This window comes from Leptonychotes weddellii, chromosome 10 (assembly GCF_054177405.1).
Source record: "Leptonychotes weddellii isolate Sample4059 chromosome 10, ASM5417740v2, whole genome shotgun sequence".
Taxonomy (NCBI): domain Eukaryota; kingdom Metazoa; phylum Chordata; class Mammalia; order Carnivora; family Phocidae; genus Leptonychotes; species Leptonychotes weddellii.
Genome location: NC_138378.1, coordinates 94974521 through 94995382, shown reverse-complemented (window position 1 = coordinate 94995382; position 20862 = coordinate 94974521). Strand labels below are relative to the sequence as shown.

Here is a 20862-nt window from a genome sequence, read left to right as displayed (position 1 = left end):
AATTGTGGTGTAAGAATCTGTATAGCAAATCTGGATTTCGATACAGCCAGAAACTTGCACCAACATTTCTTTGAGGATTTAGGGATTCATAAAGGTAGCCCTATGCTAATGAACTTTGGGGGTCTAGTGTACTATAGAAAGAGAAATATCTCTAAAAACTCATTTGAAAGTAATTCTGTGTAAAGCATCAGAAGTAAACATGTGAAACGAAATGAATTCAACAAAACAGTTTTTCTAGGAAGATGCTTTAAGGTTCTTCCAGCCCCCAACTGCTTGGATAAACTTACACATCGTTACAAACTTTCAATGCAGAGAGCCCAATCATGATGCCAAAACTGGGGCTTAAAGTCAGGCCACAGTTCAGGGGCTTCTCATTCCCTTTTGTCCCTCCCTCATGGACTGAGGAGAATGATTTGCCTAAGATCACCAGGAGATCCGAGGGCAGCCCTTGGAAACGCTGACTTCCTCAATCCACCATTCTGAACACCCCCTCCACAAAGCCCTCCACACAATCAAGGCCTTACATACCTTCAGGAATTTGATTTGAAGCAAAAGAATTACTTGGAATCACTGGTTTACGACAGACAGGATTATTTATTCTGGTCCCAGAGGATACTGGCAGAAAGTTCACAGGAGGGACACTGTACTTGTGATGGGTATTTGTCAGTAAGTTGACTATTTCTGATTCTTCCTCTAAGAGGGTTATCAAAGAATATACAACAGGTTCTGAAGTTTCTGCAAATGTCAAGGCCTTGCCATAAAGGAACTCAGAAATATGTAAACGACAAGCCAGAGGTAGATTCTCATTGGTGGAATAAAATGCCACAAGCGGAGCTTGGTAAGGGTATTTGTGGTCTTTAGAAAATCGAATTTCAAGTTCATATAAAAAAGAGGCATCTTCATGGACATTAAGATGAGAATCATCTACAATTCTTTCTGCTCTTCCGACAATTTGATTTGGGGGCACTTCATGTTTGAATTTGCATCTTGATCCAAATTTGCAATTTCCTTTGAGGTAAAATTTACAGATTTCAAGTGTAGTGTCCTGTGCATTTTTGGTACTTTCCTTTTGCTTGGATTTGCAGAATTTACTCGTCAAATACTCCAGTTCTAATCCAATGGTCCAGACTCGGTTCTGAATTCTTTCTATGAATTTCTCTCCACAGATGGACTTGAGAGCAAATGCCTCTTCCTGCCGCTGTTCCACACACTCATCCAAGCTTACATGGGCAACTGCCTCAGAGATCTTCATCTTCTCCCCAAATGTCTCTGAAAAACACTGTGTGAGCAGATGTTCTAGTGAAGCCCCCACATCTCCATCACAAATCCTCAGGGCTGCCTGACAGTGTTCAGTGTTGAAGCCATACCTACCGAGTGTGAAACGTGACAAAAAATATTAAGTAGTATCAAATCACAAAAGTGAAATTCACTTATGTATGTTTATGTGAAGTTATAACCACATATAGGCAGGATCTGTATTTTGAAAAAGTTTCTCTGGTAATACTCCCTAATCACCTTGTTCTGAAAGACAGGATATTGGACATATATCACGCACCGCTGCAACCCACACAAGAGGAAAGTACTCAAGGAGGCGTAGTTGGGTTTACAGTATGATCTCCCCTAACTCCCGTAAATGTTGGAAGCAATCACCTGGAAAGTTTCTGCACTGCAAATGTTGAGACTGTAAATTCTGGACTATGAGGCTCCACTGGGCCTGAGCCAGCATATTCCAAAGGGTCACAGTCAGGAACAAGGGAAGCTTCTCGTCCAGCAGACCAGTACTGCTCATCATCACACTCAGGCTCGTCATCTTCCTCCTCCCCAGAAATGCCTCTTCTGACAAAGGTAACATTTTCATATATTAGATACTAATTTCCATGCACTTCCAAGAAAAATTTAGCAAGAGTCTAAGAATTTAGTTCAAGGAGCCAGAGGACATAGGATGCTAACCATTCTTCAGTTACTGATTTAAACTTTTATTGATCTATTCATTTATATCTTGGCAATTAATATTTATCCGGCATTTATTACATGCCAGGTACTATGTTAAGTGTTTTATATGTTCTATCTCTTTAAAAGTCTTCCCACTAACCCTTAACCAGATACTACTGGAATCTCCATTTTTCAGATGATCAACTAAAACTTAGAGAAGATTAGTAATTGCCAAAGGTTATACAGTAAAGAGCAACTAGAGATTTTAACAAAGGCAGTCTGACCCCAGAGCCTATATTCTTTTTTTTTTTTTTTTCAGAATAAAAACAAAAGAAAAATTGTTCTCTTTATTTCTCCAGAATTTAGCACATGTTGTGGCATCATAGATGCTTAATAAAGGTTGGTTAAAGCAACAAACGGGGGCGTGAGAACTGCAGTTAGAAATAGCATGCAATGGTTTAAAGATCGTTCTTTTGTAGAATCATAGACTTTTTTTTTCTTTTTTTTTATTCTTATGTTAATCCCCATACATTACATCATTAGTTTTAGATGAAGTGTTCCATGATTCATTGTTTGTGCATAACACCCAGTGCTCTATGCAGAATGTGCCCTCCTCAATACCCACCACCAGGCTAACCCATCCTCTCACCCCCCTCCCCTCTAGAACCCTCCGTTTATTTTTCAGAGTCCATCGTCTCTCATGGTTTGTCTACCCCTCCGATTTCCCCCGCTTCATTCTTCCCCTCCCGCTACCTTCTTCTTCTTTTTTTTTCTTAACATATATTGCATTATTTGTTTCAGAGGTACAGATCTGAGATTCAACAGTCTTGCACAATTCACAGCGCTTACCAGAGCCTATATTCTTAACCACAGAAGCCCTGGCTATCCTCTCTCCTCATTCATAAAAACCATCCCTCATTTTTTTGCTTTGCTGCATAACCACCTTTCCTAAATCTAAGGCAGATAAAGAGATTTGTAGATAAGATGGAGATGGAGCTGTTCATGATTGACCACCCATTAATTGTGGCAAATGCAATGAATTGCCTTCTTTGACTGAAATCACAAAGCAGAACAGTAAAAGTTGTTTCTCTTAGGCAGATGGTTATGAGAAAGTGTACCCCTAAGACTTCATCTCATCAAGTCAATATTTACTCTTACAACAATACTGCTACTGTACACTCCAAGGTTTTATTTGGAAGGCTGTCAATAAAGCAATTACTGAATCCGTTTCAGTGCTGTCTTCGGAAAAAAAGCTAAAAAGCCAATCTGTACTGCTTGCAGATATTGCAAAACAAACTTACTCTAAAACTGCTGTTGAATAGTTATTCTTGTATTTCTCTCAGCTCACTTTCAACTAATTATATTGTCACAATGGGATCAGTATTGAAAAGTACTCCCAAAGACACACAGGACCTTCCCACTGCCAATACATCTTCCTTAATATACGAATTTACTCAAATAAAATGATTTACTCAGATCCAGCATCCGCATCTTGTTCTTGGAGGTCCCGGAGAAGAGCTTTCACTTTCTCTTGGTTCTCAGAAGTCATGTGCAGGGTTTGAAGGGGCACTTTGGCTTCAGGCTTCCATTTGGGGCGTGCCTCTCCTTTTCTTACGCTACTGTTGCTAGGTCTGCAAAGGACACATTTACTTGGGACCAGCACTTTGACATTCTCCCCACAGCCCCCAAATACAGACAACACGAACTGGACTGTCAAGTATCTTACAAATGGTAACAATGAATGTGAAGAATTCCCTGTTTTCTATAGTACTGACTAGACTTCATTATCTTGCCACTGCTGAAAAAACACCTGATTAGATTCTTAATCATTAAATCTGGCTTCACTAACTCAAGAATCCTCTGGAAAAACTAATGCTATGATGACTCCTGCTGGAATAGAGGACTTTCAAAAGAAATACATTACACACAAACTATTATTTCATTCTACTTTAGGTACCCAATCTGAAAACAACGAAGGGTCTCATTTTACTTGTGAATATTAGGTCCTGCTTTTGAAATATTTACCTAAGTTATCATTATTTCCTGATTACAAAAATAATAATAATAAATACATGTTCACTGGAGAAATGTAGAAAACAGAAGTCATCCTAATTCACATCAATTCTTTTCACAGACATTTATAAATAAAATTATACAGCACATATAATCTTTTATAATTTGCTTTATTTCCTTATCAAAATAAAACTGGTATTTCTCTAAGATTAAATATTCTCCTACAACGTGTTTTTAAATGGTTATGTATAGATATAGATGCACTGGAATTTATTTCACTAATCTTTCATTGTTGGATTTTAGATTTTTTTAGGTACTCTTTTTAATATTTAAAAAAACAAATTCAAAAGTTTAACATTATTCACTAAATTTCTTTTTTTCATCTGGCATGTTTCATTATAAATTTTCACAAATCTAGGGAAATGGAAGAAACTTTTTTGTGTTTAAAATCTCAATCCACAATACTGAGACTTTGAAAAGAACCACACACGTATACTTGCAACACTGGGTAGCAAAGGAGAAAATATAATCGACTGTGGTTTTAGCCACTTAGTCACAATTTCTGAAAAGAAATGTTGCACCAAGTCTATCATTTCCTCTAACAGTTTTTTTCTTTTTTTTAAAGTAGGCTCCACGCCCACTGTGGGGCTTGAACTCATGACCCTGACATCAAGAGTCACGTGTTCTGTCAACTGAACAAGCCAGGCGCTCCTCAATAATGGAACACACACACACACAAACACAAATGGAACCTACACTTTAGAGGGTCGGTTTTAGGACTGTTTTAAAAAGTAATCTCTAGGGGCGCCTGGGTGGCTCAGTCGTTAAGCGTCTGCCTTTGCTGAGGTCATGATCCCAGGGTCCTGGGATCGAGCCCCGCATAGGGCTCCCTGCTCGGCGGGAGGCCTGCCTCTCCCTCTCCCACTCCCCCTGCTGTGTTCCCTCTCTCGCTGTGCCTCTCTCTGTCAAATAAATAAATAAATAAATAAATAATCTTAAAAAAAAAAAAAAGGTAATCTCTACACCTAACGTGGGGCTCAAACTTAGAACTCCAAGATCAAGAGTGGTTTGCTCTACCAACTGAGCCAGCCAGGCAAAGAGACCTCTAACTTTTTGTTTTGAAAAAATTTAAACCTATAGAAATAAACATCTTTTACCTAGATTCACCAGTTAACATTTGCCATACATTAATGCGCAGACACATTTATGCACATCTCATCTCTCTCTACACACATATATGCCTATGATATTGCCCCATTTTATGTATATATTGCTAAACCGTCTGAATGTATGCTGCAGACATCATGCAGAGATCATATTCACTCTTAAATATTTCAGCATGCCTTTTCTAAGAACAGAGATAGATTCTTACATAACCATAATACTATTATCACTCATAAGATATTTTATATTGAGGGCGCCTGGGTGGCTCAGTTGGTTAAGCGACTGCCTTCGGCTTGGGTCGTGGTCCTGGAGTCCCGGGATCGAGTCCCGCATCGGGCTCCTGCTCGGCAGGGAGTCTGCTTCTCCCTCTGACCCTCCCCCCTCTCATGCTCTCTCTCTCTCTCATTCTCTCTCTCAAATAAATAAATAAAATCTTTCAAAAAAAAAAAAGATATTTTATATTGATATATCATCTAATATATAATCCATATTCAAAGTTCCCAACTGCTTCAATCATGTCCTCTATAGATTTTTCTTAAGATTTTATTTATTTATTTGAGAGAGAGAGTACAAGTGGGGGGGCGCAAGGAGCAGAGGGAGAGGGAGAAGCAGACTCCCCACTGAGCAGGAAGCCTGATGCTGTGCTTGATCCCAGGACCCTGAGATCATGACCTCAGCCAAAGGCAGACACTTAACCGACCAAGCCACCCAGGTGCCCCAGATTTTTTTGATTATCTAATTAAAAATGATATTTAGCTATTCTTTTTTTCAAACTCCCTTAATTTCGAACAGTTCTCTCTCCTATTTCCTGACATTGTCTTTTTGGAAGAGCTCAGGCCAGTCAGCTTGTAGAAATTCTCACAACTTGGATTTGTCTAATTGCTTCCTCGTGATTAGTTAAAGGGGGGGGGATTCTACATACTCCTTTCTCATCCACCATTTATCTGTATACGCCTTTACTTTGCCTTCCTTCCTGTTACTAAGGAAGAACCACACTAGATCCTAAAGTCAATCCCTCTATTTGTACACTGTATCCCAATCTCTTCAATCTCCTCAAGGAAATCATCCCAGCACTTCTCTTTCCCTCTACATCATCGGTTCTTCATTCCCCTTGGAGCATTCCCATCAGCAAACACACATCTTATATAATGTCACCATCTTAAAAAACCAAACCAAACCAAATTCTCCCCTTGAGTGCACACTGCCTCAAACTATTGCCTTATCTCTCCTCCCTCCTCTGCCCTTTATTGTAAAACTCCTCAAAACAGTTATCTAAATCATTGTCTTTGTCTCCACTTTCTTTCCTTTTCTCTCTGACACACACTGCAGTCAGGGCTTCTCCTCACCAACTATATCAAACAGCTCTTGTCAAGGTTACCTATGCTATAGATACAACTCAGTGAGGCCTAAAACCAAAATTATAAGGAGAAAAATCAAACACTACACTAAGAAAATCCTGCCTCATTCTACCACCCATCAAGAGTCTTGAACATTATTGTTACTGAAGCTAAGGTGCAGACATTCACCAGCTGAGGCCTTGGAGTAAAACTGTATGTGAGAAAAGACCAAAATGGGGGGCCATAGAGAAGAGATCCTGTCAGCTCATTTTCCTCTAGGCATAGAATTGTCATGCCACCTACAGAAACAGTGTGAGATCTGGCTTTGGGATTCACAGAAAAGGGAGATACCAATTAAAAACTGAAATTACCTGATTCTTGGGAAACAACACGTGAGGGACATCTGGATTGTAAACTTTTCCATGTATAAGATAATTTTCTTAGTTAATCTTACCGTGGTAACCTGCATAATCTCAGTCCTCAATAAAACAGAAGTCTCCAATAATCCTGAATTCAAATGAATAAACGTGATATCAAAATTTCCAGTCTATCCCATCGGTTCAAGAAATTCCTGGTGGCCTTCACATGTGTTCTCCAGTGGTCTGAGGGTCATAACTAGATTCAGCATCTTTGTGGGAATGAAGAAAACGTTGCATCTTCTAGGCCTACTTAGGGGAAGTGATCATTCCTATGGGGCAGAAGGGGAGCTGGGGCAAATGGGTAAAGGAAATCGAAGGGAACAAACTTAGTAATAAGATGAGTGTGTTCTGGAGATGTAGTGTACAACACAGTGACCACAGTTTACTATAATGTTTTATATGTTCGAATTTGGTAAGACAGTTCTTAGAAGTTCACTCATATATGTAAAATTTAAGAAACAAAATTTAAGAAACAAAAACAAATGAACAAAGAGAAAAAAAAAGAGACAAGCAGAAAAGCAGACTCTTAAATACACGGAACAAACTGGTGGTTGCCAGAAGGGTGGTGGGTGCCAGGGGAATGGGTGAAACAGGTGATGGAGATTAAGAAAGAGTACACTGATCTTGATGAGCACTGAGTAATGTACAGGATTGTTGAGTAATTATACCGTACAACTGAAACTACTATAAGACTGTATATTAATTAGACTTGAATAAAGAAAAAAGTTCACACCAAAAATAAATAAACTGTAATTATATAAGGCAATGGATGTGCAACCTAAAAAAAAGAAGTTACCTATGCTATCCGCATTGCCAAATCCAGAGGCCAGTGCACACCTCTCTTGAGCTCTATAAGCACTCCTTTACAACTGAATATCCCCTTTATGTATCCCATCCTATCTGACTGGATAATCCCCTTTAGAGTACCTTTATTTCCCGATTCCAGAAACCAAACTCTCCTAGTTTTCCTCCTACGCCACTGGCAACTCCTCTCTCCCCTCTGTCAGATTCTCCTAATCTCTCTCAGCTCTAAAGCCTAGAGTATCCCAGGGCTCAAAGCCTCTTCTCTATGTAGTCTATCTCATCCAATCTCACAGTTTTAAATCGAAGTCATTCAGAGGACTCACATTAACTTCTCTAGCTTAGATCTTTTCCTTGAACTGCAGACTTAGAAGTACATTGTCTGTGACACTTCCACTTGGAGAGTATCTCCTAACTAGTCTTCCTGCTTCCAACTCTGCCTCCCCTGGAGTCTATTTTCCACGCAGAATACGGAGTTAGGGCTACTGAGTATAGTTGCGCAGACCACACATATATTCTGGGGCTATAACTGCCTAAAGGGACACCGTTTTCTAATTCACATAAAGGCGTATGTTGAATAGTAGCACCTCTGGCCGGAGGGAATGACGTCACACACCTTTGCCTCAAAGCCGGCAATGGCTTCCTATCTTTCTCAAAGCAAAAGCCAAAATCCTTATAAAGGCCAATCAAGTCCTACACAGTGTTAGCCTCTTGGATCTAACTGCCTGTTACTCTCCTTCTTACCCATCCACTCCAGCCACATGCTTCCCTGCCACTTCTTAAACCTTCTAAGCACACTCCTGGCTGAGGGGCTTTGTACGCGGTGTTTCTTCTGCCTTGAATGTTCTTCCCTCAGGTAGCTTCATAGCTCTCTCCTTCATTTCCTTCTTGTCCCTGCTTAAAGGACATGCTATTAGAAGCCTTCCCTGATCACTCTACATAAATAGCAACTATTTAAAAATAACAGCAGTTTACTTTGGCATTTTCTACCTCTTTTATTTTTTTCCAGGGCACTTTCTACCTGACATACTAGATATTGTTTAAGGTCTTTATACCTCAAACTTGCTTCTATGAAGACAAGAACAATATTTTATTCATTGTTGTAATTCTAGTCCCTAAAATAGTACCTGGTGCCTAGTAGGTGCTCAGGACATACTTGCTGTATGAATGAATGCCAAAGACGGTAAGAACCTCCAGTTATAATGTCTACGTTTTCAAAAAGAAGGGACTGCATCTAACTCAGAAGTTAGGTTCTTAAGTCAGCAGGTAAAGTGAAAATAGAGCTTAAAATTACCCTGGAAGATTCCTAGATTCCTTTAAAAAAAGGTGTCAAGTTTGAGATTGACATATTAGCTCTCAATATGTCTGAAATGACTATTTTTCTTCTAGAACAAAAGAAATTGTAGATTCTCTGGCTGAATATCAGATCAAGTATTTGGTTATGTTAGGGACTATGTATAAAAAATATATATTTAAACCCTAAAATCACATACTCAGTACATCAAGTGGCTTCAACTACAAAAAGCACTTGGAAACTAAGACTGACCGAGGGAATTGTAATTCTTCTTCCATTTCTTGCCCACTGTGGGGCTCAATTCATTTAGTGGCAAGTTTAAACTACTTAAATGCTATCTGTTTTTCTTTTTCTTTTCCTGAGTGCATACAGATGTATTCATTTAAGTTAAAAGCATGTTTGATGCAGTTAAACTCCAGCATTCACCTATATTCCTTTCTAACTAATATTTAGTTGGCAGTTATTTCCACAAAAGAGAGAGAGTGTGTGTGTATGTGTAGCTTTAAAGAAATCTTTCCATCTCTAAAAATTCCAGTAGACAGCTTGCAGTGCCACTTGAGAGACGAGAATTCTCTATCTATACTGCACAACATGCAGCAGTAAAATCTTTACTTTCGCTAAATATTCATTAGAGTTATCAGAATCTACTCATTATTTAAAAGTTGAGTACGAAAGAAGCCTGGCTATGACTCTGTCACGGGTCATCACAGGAAGCACCAGTGAAGATTTGGCTGATATGTCTGGAAAAGAGATAATTAGTCCATCAACTAAACAGACAGCAAGTACAGCCAAGTAGCATTTTGGGACTTTCAAACTACAATGTGTAAGAAACTCTTAAAATAATTTTCATCACTTTCGCCATTTCCAATATTTACTTTCCTGGTAACAGGAGTTACAGTAACAGTATTATATTCAATTCACAGTGTCATGTAAGTTGAAGTTAACTTCAGATTCCGACCTTGCAAAAAAAAGCCGTTATTTGCCAACATGCCTCTAGAAAAGGTTACAAAGTGGGAGACTGCAAGGTTTTAAAATAAGAGGAACGATTCCCTTGACTGGAATCACTCAGCATTTTCCCCCTCTTCCTCTTAGCTCTCTGCTGTCCCACAGATTAGGAATTGATACCTTTTCTGCACTTACACATTACAAAAGCATAATGACCTGGATGAGCGCCTCGATTCGCTGAAGATGCAAAAGTCATTGCCATCATCCCACGTTCTGCTCGAGGCTTTCCTGTTGCCGGCACCACCACCACCGCCCCCGTGAGATCTGCTCGTGTGACTCCTGCCTTCCTTTCCTCCTCTAGAAGACCCTTTTCCACCTCCTTTGCCCGGCTTGCCTTTTCTTCTTACCGAGGAACTCATTTTCACCTGCAAGAGAAAAACTAATACAGACATCATAAAACCAGACAAGTACGACAATCCTTTGTCACAGTTATGGAGATAGCCCATTACAAAGAAATAAGGACGGGCACGTGTTTTAAAAGGGTCAGTCTAGGGGAAGCAGAGATAAATTGTTTTGACAAAAGTTTTACAAGCACATCCCTCTGAGGATTAATATTTAGTGAGTCTCTCTGACACAGATTTCTTTCTTTTTTTTGCTTTTTAAAGATTTTATTTATTTATTTGACAGAGAGAGACACAGCGAGAGAGGGAACACAAGCAGGGGGAGTGGGAGAGGGAGAAGCAGCCTTCCCGCGGAGCAAGGAGCCCAATGCGGGCTTGATCCCAGGACCCCGGGATCATGACCTGAGCCGAAGGCAGACGCTTAACTATTGAGCCACCGAGGTGCCCCTCTGACAGATTTCTTAACCAGGGATGAGCATCAGAAATACACGGAGAAGTTTCAAAACACACATGCTTAAGCCCGAGTCCTACATCCCGATTTGGTTAGATTTGGTACAGGGTTTAAAAAACTAGTTGAAAAAGAAATGTTTTCCATGTATTTAATATGTGATTTGATAAACAAAATTTTAATTTACATATACACTTTCAGAGACACAGACCTGGCTCAGAGATTTTGCCTGGGTAGAGTGAAAGTATAGAGCTTTTGTGTGCAAATGAAGTTGAGTTGTTAACCAGCTTAAAATAGAATGTTATAACTATATGATGTTTTATGTAAGCCTCATGGAAACTACAAAGCAAAAATCGACAGTACATATACAAAAGAGAAAGGAATCAAAGCATACCACGACAGAAAATCATCAAATCACAAAGACAGCAAGAGAGGAAGAAAGGAGCAAAAGATCTATAAAACACCTAAGAAACAATTAACAAAATGTCAGTATTAAGCCCTTACCTATTAATAATTACTTTAAATGTAAATAGATTAACTTCTCCAATCAAAAGACACAAAATGGCTGAATAGATAAAAAAATAAGACCCAACTATATGCTGCCTACAACAGAAGTGCTTTTTGGCTTTAAGGACATCGAATGAAAGTAAAGGGATGGAAAAAGCTATTCCATGCAAATGGAAACCAAAAGAAAGCTGGGGCAACTATACTTTTATTTGGCAAAATAGACTTTAAGGCAAAAACTAACAACGGACAAAGATGGTCATTATATAACGATAAGGGGATTAATTCATCAAGAGGATCTAACAATTGTAAATATTTGTGCACCCAACATCAGAACACCTAAATATATAAAGCAAAACAGAATTTATAGACCAAAAAGAAAGTAAAAATGAAAATTATACATTAAAATTATAAAATATAGCCAAAGCTAGATATTTATTTTTATTTATTTATTTATTTATTTTTAAGATTTTATTTATTTGTCAGAGACAGAGAGAGCACAGAGGGAGGGGCAGACGCAGAGGGAGAAGCAGGATCCCCGCTGAACAAAGAGCCCGATGCACGACTCTGGATCATGACCTGAGCAGAAGGCAGATGCTTAACTGACTGAGCCACCCAGGCATCCCCGAAGCTAGATTTAAGATAGTTTCTTAGACTTAATATATTCCTATAATAAGAGAAAATAGTTGTAACTCAAGAAGTAATAAGCTGCATTAAAAGAATAAAATACCTAGGAATAAATTTAACCAAGGAGGTGAAAGAACTGTGCACTGAAAACTATAAGACATTGATGAAAGAAACGGAAGAAGACACATATAAATGGAAAGATAGTCTGTGCTCATGGATTGGAAGAATTGATATTATTAGAAAGTCCATACTACCCAAAGTAATCTCCAAATTCAATGTAACCTTTACCAAAATTCCAATGGCATTTTTCACAGAAACAGAACAAATAATCCTAAAATTTGCATGGAGCCAAAAGACCCTGAATAACCAAAGCAATCTTGAGAAAGAAGAACAAAGCTGGAGGCATAACAATCCCTGACTTCAAACTATATTACAAAGCTGTGGTAATAAAAACAGTATAGTATTGGCATAAAAACAGACACACAGATGAATGGAACAGAATAGAGACCCCAGAAACAAACCCACATATATATGGTCAATTAATTCACAACAAAAGGAGCCAAGAATATACAGTGAGGAAAGAAGTCTCTTCAGTAAATCGTGTTGGGAAAACTGGACAGCCACATGCAAAAGAATGAAATTAGATTATTATCTTACACCACACACAAAAATGAACTCTAAATGGATTATAAACTTGAATGTAAGACTTGAAGCCATACAACTCCTAGAAGAAAACATAGGCAGTAAACTCTTTGACATCAGTGTTGGTGAGGATTTTTTGAACCTGACTCCAAAATCAAAGGCAACAAAAGCAAAAATAAAAAAGTGGGTAAACTAAAAAGTTTCTGCAAGCAAAGGAAAACATCAACAAAATGAAAAGGCAACCTATTGAATGGGAGAAAATATTTGCAAATCATGTATCTGATAAGAGATTAATATCTAAAATATATAAAGAGCTCATACAACTCAACAGCAAAAAACCCCAAACAATTCAATTTAAAAACTGGCAGAGGATCTGAATAGACATTTTTCCAAAGAGAACATACAGATGGCCAACAGGTACATGAAAAGATGCTCAACATCACTAATTATCAGGGAAATACAAACCAAAACCACAATGAAATATCACCTCACACCTGTGAGAATGGCTATTATCAAAAAGACAAGAAATAATGAGTGTTGGCAAGGACGTGGAGAAAAAGGAACTCTTGTGCACTGTTGGTAGGAATGTAAATTGGCGTAGCCACTATGGAAAACAGTATGGAGGTTCTTCAAAAAATTCAAAATAGAACTACCATACAATTCAATAATTCCACTTCTGGGTGTTTATCCAAAGAAAATGAAAACACTAATTCAAAAAGATATACATATGGATATATACAATGGAATACTATTCAGCCATAAAGGAGAATGAAATATTGTTATCTGCAACAACAAGGATGGACACTAAGGGCATTTTGCTAAGTGAAATTAGTCAGAGAAACACAAATACATACAATCTCATGCATGTGTGGAATTTAAAAACAAAAACAACCAAGCTCACAGATAAAAAGAACAGACTGGTGGTCGCCAGAGGTGGTAGGTAGAGGATGGGTAAAATGGGTAGAGGGGGTCAAAAGGTACAAACTTCCAGTTATAAAATAAATAAGTTATGGAGATATAATGTACAGCATGGTGACTATAATAAATACTCTATTGCATGCTTGAAAGTTGCTAAGAGAGTAAATATTAAAAGTCCTCATCACAAGAAAAAAAAAATTTGTAACTATGTATGGTGGTAGATGCTAACTACTAGACTTACTGTGGTGATCATTTCACAATATATACAAATGATAAATCATTATGTTATATACCTGAAACTAATATAATGTTATATGTCAATTATACCTCAATTAAAAAAATGATATATGCTATAGCTATATGCTATATCTATATATATCTATATATAGCTATATGCTACTTATCACTTTAAATTCAAAGAAACAAATAAATGAAAAGTAAACAGATGGTAAAAGATAAATTATGCAAACAGCAACCACAAGAAAGGTGGAATGACTGTGCCAGTATCAGACAAAATAGACTTTAAAGCAAAAAAAAAAATGTTACTAGAAATAAAGAAGGACATTTCATAATGATAAAGGGGTCGATCTAGCAGGAAGATATAACAATGATAAATATATATGCACCTAATAACAGAGCACCAAAATACATGAACCAACAATTGATATAACAGCAAAGAAGACAAAATTCCTCATGAAGCTTACCTTCCAAAGGGTAAGACACAAATAAACAAATAAATAGATAATATCAGTTAAATGCTATACAGAAAAAGAAAAATCCTAAGACTGTTATTTTAAAGAGAGTGGTCAAGTAAGGCCTCTCTGAGATCATGTTTGAGCAGACACCTGAACAAACTGAGAGAATGAGCCATGAAATATTTGTGAAAAGAATATTCTGAGGGGAAGGTGCCAGGTCCAGAACATCTTCAATGCACTGAGCTGGACAAACAGTAAGAAGTCTGATGGGTCCGTACTGAGGAGAGGGGATGAGGTCAGAGAGCAGAGAAGGCCAAGAAAAAGCTGGAGACAGGGGGAGCACTGGGAGGAGAGGCAAGAGAGAAGAGGCTGTTACCTCAGTAAATCCTGCAGGCCACAAAGCTAACATTGCATTGCCACAGTAAAGATCTGGTTGGGTTTAGTGTTTAAGTTGCAGTTATTGCCACTTTAGGCTAATACTGGACTTTGAAGATTTTATACACAATATTTTTGTTATACATCACGACTTGGCCACCTCCACTCCAAACAACAGAATGAATTTTCTTAAAGTGAGCTTAGTTTCTTTTGGTGATTCATGTTTGTACATAGATTCTGTGATCCCATTTCATACTGCCTCATATAGGAACACTTTGTATAAATGAACTGCTTTTTGTTTTCATATTATTAGTAGTATCATGGTCCCATCACATGCCTATTAACCTCATAAATGTGTCATTAGTCTTTGAAAAAAAATATGTAAATATGTATGTGTAACATGAGAATTTCTCTCCAAAGCAGGGCTTAAAGTATTTTGGAAAAGTTTGACAGAGTATATCATGTGAATTCAGATTTACCTCAATGCCAAGAATTATGTTTAGATAGGAAAAAAGAAACTTGTTTTGATCTCAGATAGAAAAATAGATTGCTTTGGGTTTTATGTAGCTTTAGATTTTTAAAAAGCTAGAATTTAATCTGTTTAGCTAAGAGTGATTCGGAAAAAAATTTTTTTTGGAAAATTTTTCAAAAAATTCTAAATATGATAGGAAGTCACTAAAGAGCTGAGGCAAAAGATGGCTAGGACTGACTCATGTTTGAAAACAATTATGCTAGCTGCTTCGTGAAGAATAAAGAGACTGCACGGGGGTGAGGAGAAGCCAGGAGGCCAACTAGGAAATTACTGCAGTTGTTCAGGCAGAACAAATACAGAGAAAATACAGTGGGCGGGACTAGGGTGGGAGCAGCAGAGTTGAAAAGTGGTCACAGATTCTGAATGTATTTTAAATGTAGATGAATTAGATGAAAAGTATCAGAAAGAAATGTCTACAATTATTGTAAGATTTTTTGGCCTAGGTTAACTGGGTAAATAGTGGTGTCATGTGCTCAAGAACTGGAATATTGGGGAGGAAAAAACCGGGGGAAGGGTGTCACAAGTTCAGATTGGATCTGTTACATTTGAGATGCCAACAAGATACTCACGTGGAGACATACTGAAAGTAGTTGAATATACAAGTCTGCATTAAGGGGAAAGGTAAGATTATTTCATTTAACCGTCTAAAAATCTAGTACAGTAAAGATTATTTTCTACATTTTATAGAGGAGACTAGAGCACAGATAAATTATATGACTTGTCTAATGCCACCGAATGTATAGAAGCAAAGTCTGGAGCCAGGGTTTCAAACAATCTGTTTGACACCAAAGCCAAAATTCTTTCTACCGTATCTCTTCCTCCTCAACCACACACGTACCTTACATCTTCAATTCAAAGTTTAATGATAAACAAGACCCCCTTTGATTTGTGCCTGGGTCTTAATTTATAAAAGTGACAACAAGGAGAGGTCAATGCCACCGAAAGAAAAGTTTAATGTTATTCACCGTTTGGCCAGAAAGGAGAGAGGTACATCATGCCACGCCGGGCCAGGCCCCAGGAGGAGGTACCAGAGTCAGTCAGGAGGCACAAAGGAGCCAGGGGAAGGCAAAAGCCACAGCCTTTCTTAGTGTTTCCGCAGGAAAGGCAGGGCTGAGTAAACAGTTTAGGATTGGCCAGTTAAAATAATTCCAGCAGGCTTTGGGGCATAGGGGCTGTGCCTAGTTGCCTGTGACCTGGCCCTGGGTTGATTTAGGGGGAGGGAGGAATTGGCTTGGGGTGCAAAAATTAGATGAAGGAGGTAGGTGGTTGGGGGTTGGTCTGCATATGAAAGGTATGTTCACAGGTCAAGGTGAATTAGCTATCTCTAGGAAGGGCAGTTTCTTCCTGGCCAGGTAGGCCCCCAATGTGTCAAAATATAATAAAATATGGAAAATAAGAAATGATTAATATACTTTTCAAATCGAAATTTCAAATCCCTTCATTGCAAGTTTCCTGACTCCAGATCTCTTAGATAAGAATATCGTAAGAAGCCCAACTACCTCAAATTCTTCTGTAAAAACAGTGGTACTTACACACATACTCACAAAAATGTAGGGTCATTTAAAGCTTAACAGAAGACCAAAACAATCAGACAAACTGAATTCTCTAAAGTTGTGCATCAATAATTATCTATTACTTCTAGAATTCAGACAAAGGGAAAAGATACACCAATCAGACAGAAAGATCAGAGCTTCAGCTCAAAAAACACCCAGTCCAGGGAAGTTTGTGTAAGTAAACTACATTAGGAAAAAAGCAAGAAGATAATGTGCTTTGATTTTTAGAGTGGCTAGCCAACCAGACTGCGCCCCAGCTAGCTTGCCTAAATAATGATCAACAACTTGTCTCACACCAACCCAGAAAAATCTCACCTTTACAACCTGATCTGAGATCTGTTCTCAAAATGTTGAAGGAAGGCTTGCTGGCTGTATCCAATACAATTCAGCCCAGATGTTTTCAAGGGAATGGGAATTAGGTTGTATAATCTACATGTATTAAATTTCAGCATTCTATTCCATTTAGCCTGGGAAGATTCCAACTATTTTTCTTCACCGTGGACACAGGGCCCTAAGTTTGGCTCAAAGAGGATCCTTTGTTTCACACGCAGAACAGACCCTCAGGAACAGAATCACCAAACAGGACACTGAAAACTGATCACACACCACTCCCTTCCCAGGCAAACCTCTGACTGGCCCCATATATCCAGCTCCACGCAGATACCTACACCTGGTACCTTTCTTCCAGCATACACTCAGTTCGAGACGGTGACAAGAGACAGGAAAGGAAACCCGAGCCTCTCCAATGTAATCTTTTACCCCTCTCCAAGTTGAATTCAGCTCCCTCGCCTCCAGCCTGGGTGCGGACAACCGGGATCCTGCTGGTCCAGACTCCCAGGCCCCAGCCAGCCTGCCCGGATCCCACCCGGCCGGATGCCCCTCAGACTCTGACCATCCCCGGAGGGGGAGGCGGTAGCAGGGTCCGCACACTGACAACCAGGGCGGCGCGCAGACCACGCACACAGGCACACATCCCTTGTCCGCGGAAGGGGAGGCCGTGGAGGGTTCGAAGCGCTGCTTCCCGGGGCGGCTGTCAGGAGGGAGGGCCCAGGCTGAGGGGTCCCGCCAGGGCTTCGCCACCCACCGCGATCTCACCTAGAGCGGCGCCGCCGCGGCCCTGCTGCAGCAGCACAACCTCCTCCCTTCCGATTGGCTCAGCTTCGGGCCCTCGCATATTCGCTTCCGGGTGAGAGGTGCCTCGTCGCCCCGGCAACCGAGTCGCGCTCTGCGCGGAGTTAGCGCTTCTTTCCCTCAACGCCATAGAGCTGGCGGCCCAGGAGGAACCGCAGAGTCAAGAAAATATCTGCAACACACCTCTGTCGAGTGAGTGCCCCTCCTCCCAATGCCCCGAGCCGGGAAGTTCACCTCTAAGTAGAACTCGCATTAAGCCAGAGCGTGGACACTGGTAGCTCCTGTGTGGCTGTGACTTATTTCCTGATCGTCTACACTGGGGATGGCGTGGGGACACGGAGACACCCCCCCCCCCCGCCCCGTCCTGGGAATCAGAACACCTGGATTCCAGCTCTGTTTCGGCCGTAGACTCGCTGTTGTGACATCTTAGGCAAATGCCATCCTCTCCAGATTTTTCCTCTATGGTGGCAGATGGTCTCCATCTCTTACATTCCCTCTCGCTCTAACATTACAAAGTTTCCAATGGTTGAAAACCGTTTGGTTTTTCTGTATGATCAACTTAGGTACCCTGCTTAATAAGCATTTAAAGACTGGGGCGCCTGGGTGGCTCAGTCGTTAAGCGTCTGCCTTCAGCTCAGGTCATGATCCCAAGGTCCTGGGATCGAGCCCTGCATCGGGCTCCCTGCTCCGCGGGAAGCCTGCTTCTCCCTCTCCCACTTCCCCTGCTTGTGTTCCCTCTCTTGCTGTGTCTCTCTCTGTAAAATAAATAAATAAAATCTTTTAAAAAAAAATAAGCATTTAAAGATTGCTTCCCAAGTGCCATTTATTCACTAGACATTCAGTTCCTACCTACAAGTACTAAGCACCTACCACTAAGTACTACTATGCTGGACACTAGAGTGAGAAAAAAAGATTTGACTAATCCCTGATCCTTGACCTAGATGAGCTGGGTATTGTGATTGGGGATTCCAGAACAAACACATTATTTTAACAGGGTTCTAAGTACCGCAGTAGGGATCGGCCCAGGGTGCTGTGGAGACTCCTAGACGAGTCTGGGGGTGAGGGGAGATAAGAAAGGATTTGCTCAAGTGATACTTGTCTTTTTCTTTGTGCCTTTTTCTGGGAAAAATTTGCAACTTTGTATTACAGTTCACCAATTTACTTTTCAGTTGTATTCATTATGCTATTCAGTCATTACCCCAATTATGTTATTCATTTCCTAGATTGCTAATTGGTTCTTTTTCATAACCACCTATTTCTGTCTCAAGGATACTATACTCTCCCTTTCTGTCTGAGGATGTCACAGAATTTTAATGTCTTCTACCTATTGTGTTATGTTTCCTCAAAGGGGATGAGCCTCTGGTCTTTCTCGATTGGCACTTAATTTTTAAGTAAAAATGTCAGTTCTCTTGCCCCACCCATAGAGATTCTGTCAGTAGTTTAGGAACTTGAAGGCATCCCAAGTAATTGAGGCACGAGCCACACTTTGAGTAACATTCTGGTAGACTCTTTAGTCCCAGAAGTTAGAATTTACTTATCTTCTCTATATATGTTTTCTTTGGTATTGGAAAAATATAATTTTTTAAAAGATTTTATTTATTTATTTGACAGAGAGAGAGAGACAGCGAGAGAGGGAACACAAGCAGGGGGAGTGGGAGAGGGAGAAGCAGGCTTCCCGCGGACCAGAGAGCCTGATGTGGGGCTTGATTCCAGGACCCTGGGACCATGACCTGAGCCGAAGGCAGACACTTAATTGACTGAGCCACCCAGGCGCCCCTGAAAAAAATAATTTCTAATGATTTGGTCCACTAAATGTCCCAGGGCTTTGAGGCATAGATTCCCCTCAGTTCTTTCTTTTGACCTGGTCTCCATTCCAATCTCATTCTGTTTAGACAACCTCACCCCTACCTCTCCCCACTATCATTTACTATCTTTATTTTCTATTCCCTCCTTCTGCCAGTTCCTCACTTCACTTTACCTCTGTGAGGGCATCAATAGGTCATATAGGCTACCCAAGAGAAATAAAAACATATATCCACACAAAAACCTATACATGAATGTACATAGCAACATTCTTCATAACAGCCCAAACTGGAAACAACCCAGCTGTCCACCAATTGATGAATGGATAAACAAACTGTTATTTCTGTACAGTGGACTATTACTTGGTGATAAAAAGGGATGAAGTACTGCTACATGCTACAATATGGTGAACCTTAAGAACATTATGCTAAATAAAAGAAGCCAATCATAAAGGACCACATACTGTGTGATTCCATTTATAGGAAATGGCCAGAATAGGCAAATCTATAGAGACAGAAAGTAGATTAGTGATTGCTAGGGGCTAGGGCTGGGCCTGGGGTGAGGTGGAGCTGGGCGTAGAGAAGAGGTGGGAATGGAAATTAGGGGAATGAAGACTAACTGCTAACATTATAAAATTAGACTGTGGTGATAGTTGCATACCTCTTAATATGCTAAAAAAAACACATTGAATTGTATACTTTCAAAGGGTAAGTTTTGTGGTATGTGAATTATATATTTATAAAGCTATTATAATAAATAAATAAAAATAGATCATCTAGACAAAGTTATTCATTTCCCCAGGACCCTACACTAGACAACGGAAATGCCAAGTAATCATGCTTGTGAGCATATGAAATGAGTCAGTTTGGGTAGCTCTTAAAGCACATAAAAATATTTAAGTTGATGTGACTTTTCTTAAATCTTTTATAACAGCTGCTGAAGTATATAAGATAAACTTTATATTTCCAAATGGAGACAAGTATGGTAAGCATACATTTCAATTACTTTTTCTATCTAGACCAAAATTAAATAGCTTAAGGGGTGGTTGAGGTGGAAAGAGCCGAGATGCCCTTCAACAGATGAATGGATAAAGAAGATGTGGTCCATATACACAATGGAATATTACTCAGCATTCAGAAAGGATGAATACCCAACTTTTACATCAACATGGATGGGACTGGAGATTATGCTAAGTGAAATAAGTCAAGCAGAGAAAGTCAATTATCATATGGTTTCACTTATTTGTGGAACATAAGGAATAGCATAGAGGGACATTAGGAGAAGGAAGGGAAAAATGAAGGGGGGGAAATCGGAGGGAGGGATGAACC

At 39.6% G+C, this 20862-nt stretch overlaps 1 protein-coding gene across 5 annotated transcripts in view; it reads right to left on the bottom strand.

Annotated features, from left to right (window-relative positions):
• The window catches only part of DHX57 (DExH-box helicase 57), a 59908-nt gene extending 42125 nt beyond the window's left edge, over window positions 1-17783 (bottom strand). Inside the window, exons 1-5 of one of the 5 annotated variants that reach the window (XM_081796892.1) lie at window positions 17696-17783; window positions 10122-10330; window positions 3405-3563; window positions 1651-1836; window positions 529-1367 (exon numbers count right to left, since the gene is read on the bottom strand). In XM_081796892.1, coding sequence (XP_081653018.1) covers window positions 529-1367; window positions 1651-1836; window positions 3405-3563; window positions 10122-10324 — 1387 coding nt within the window. In that variant the 5' untranslated portion in view covers window positions 10325-10330; window positions 17696-17783. Of the gene's footprint in view, window positions 1-528; window positions 1368-1650; window positions 1837-3404; window positions 3564-6900; window positions 7154-10121; window positions 13661-17268; window positions 17673-17695 lie in introns of those variants that run through there. The other 4 variants (XM_081796894.1, XM_081796893.1, XM_081796895.1 and 1 more) reach the window with 4 other exon arrangements.
• Between the last annotated feature and the right edge of the window lie 3079 nt (window positions 17784-20862).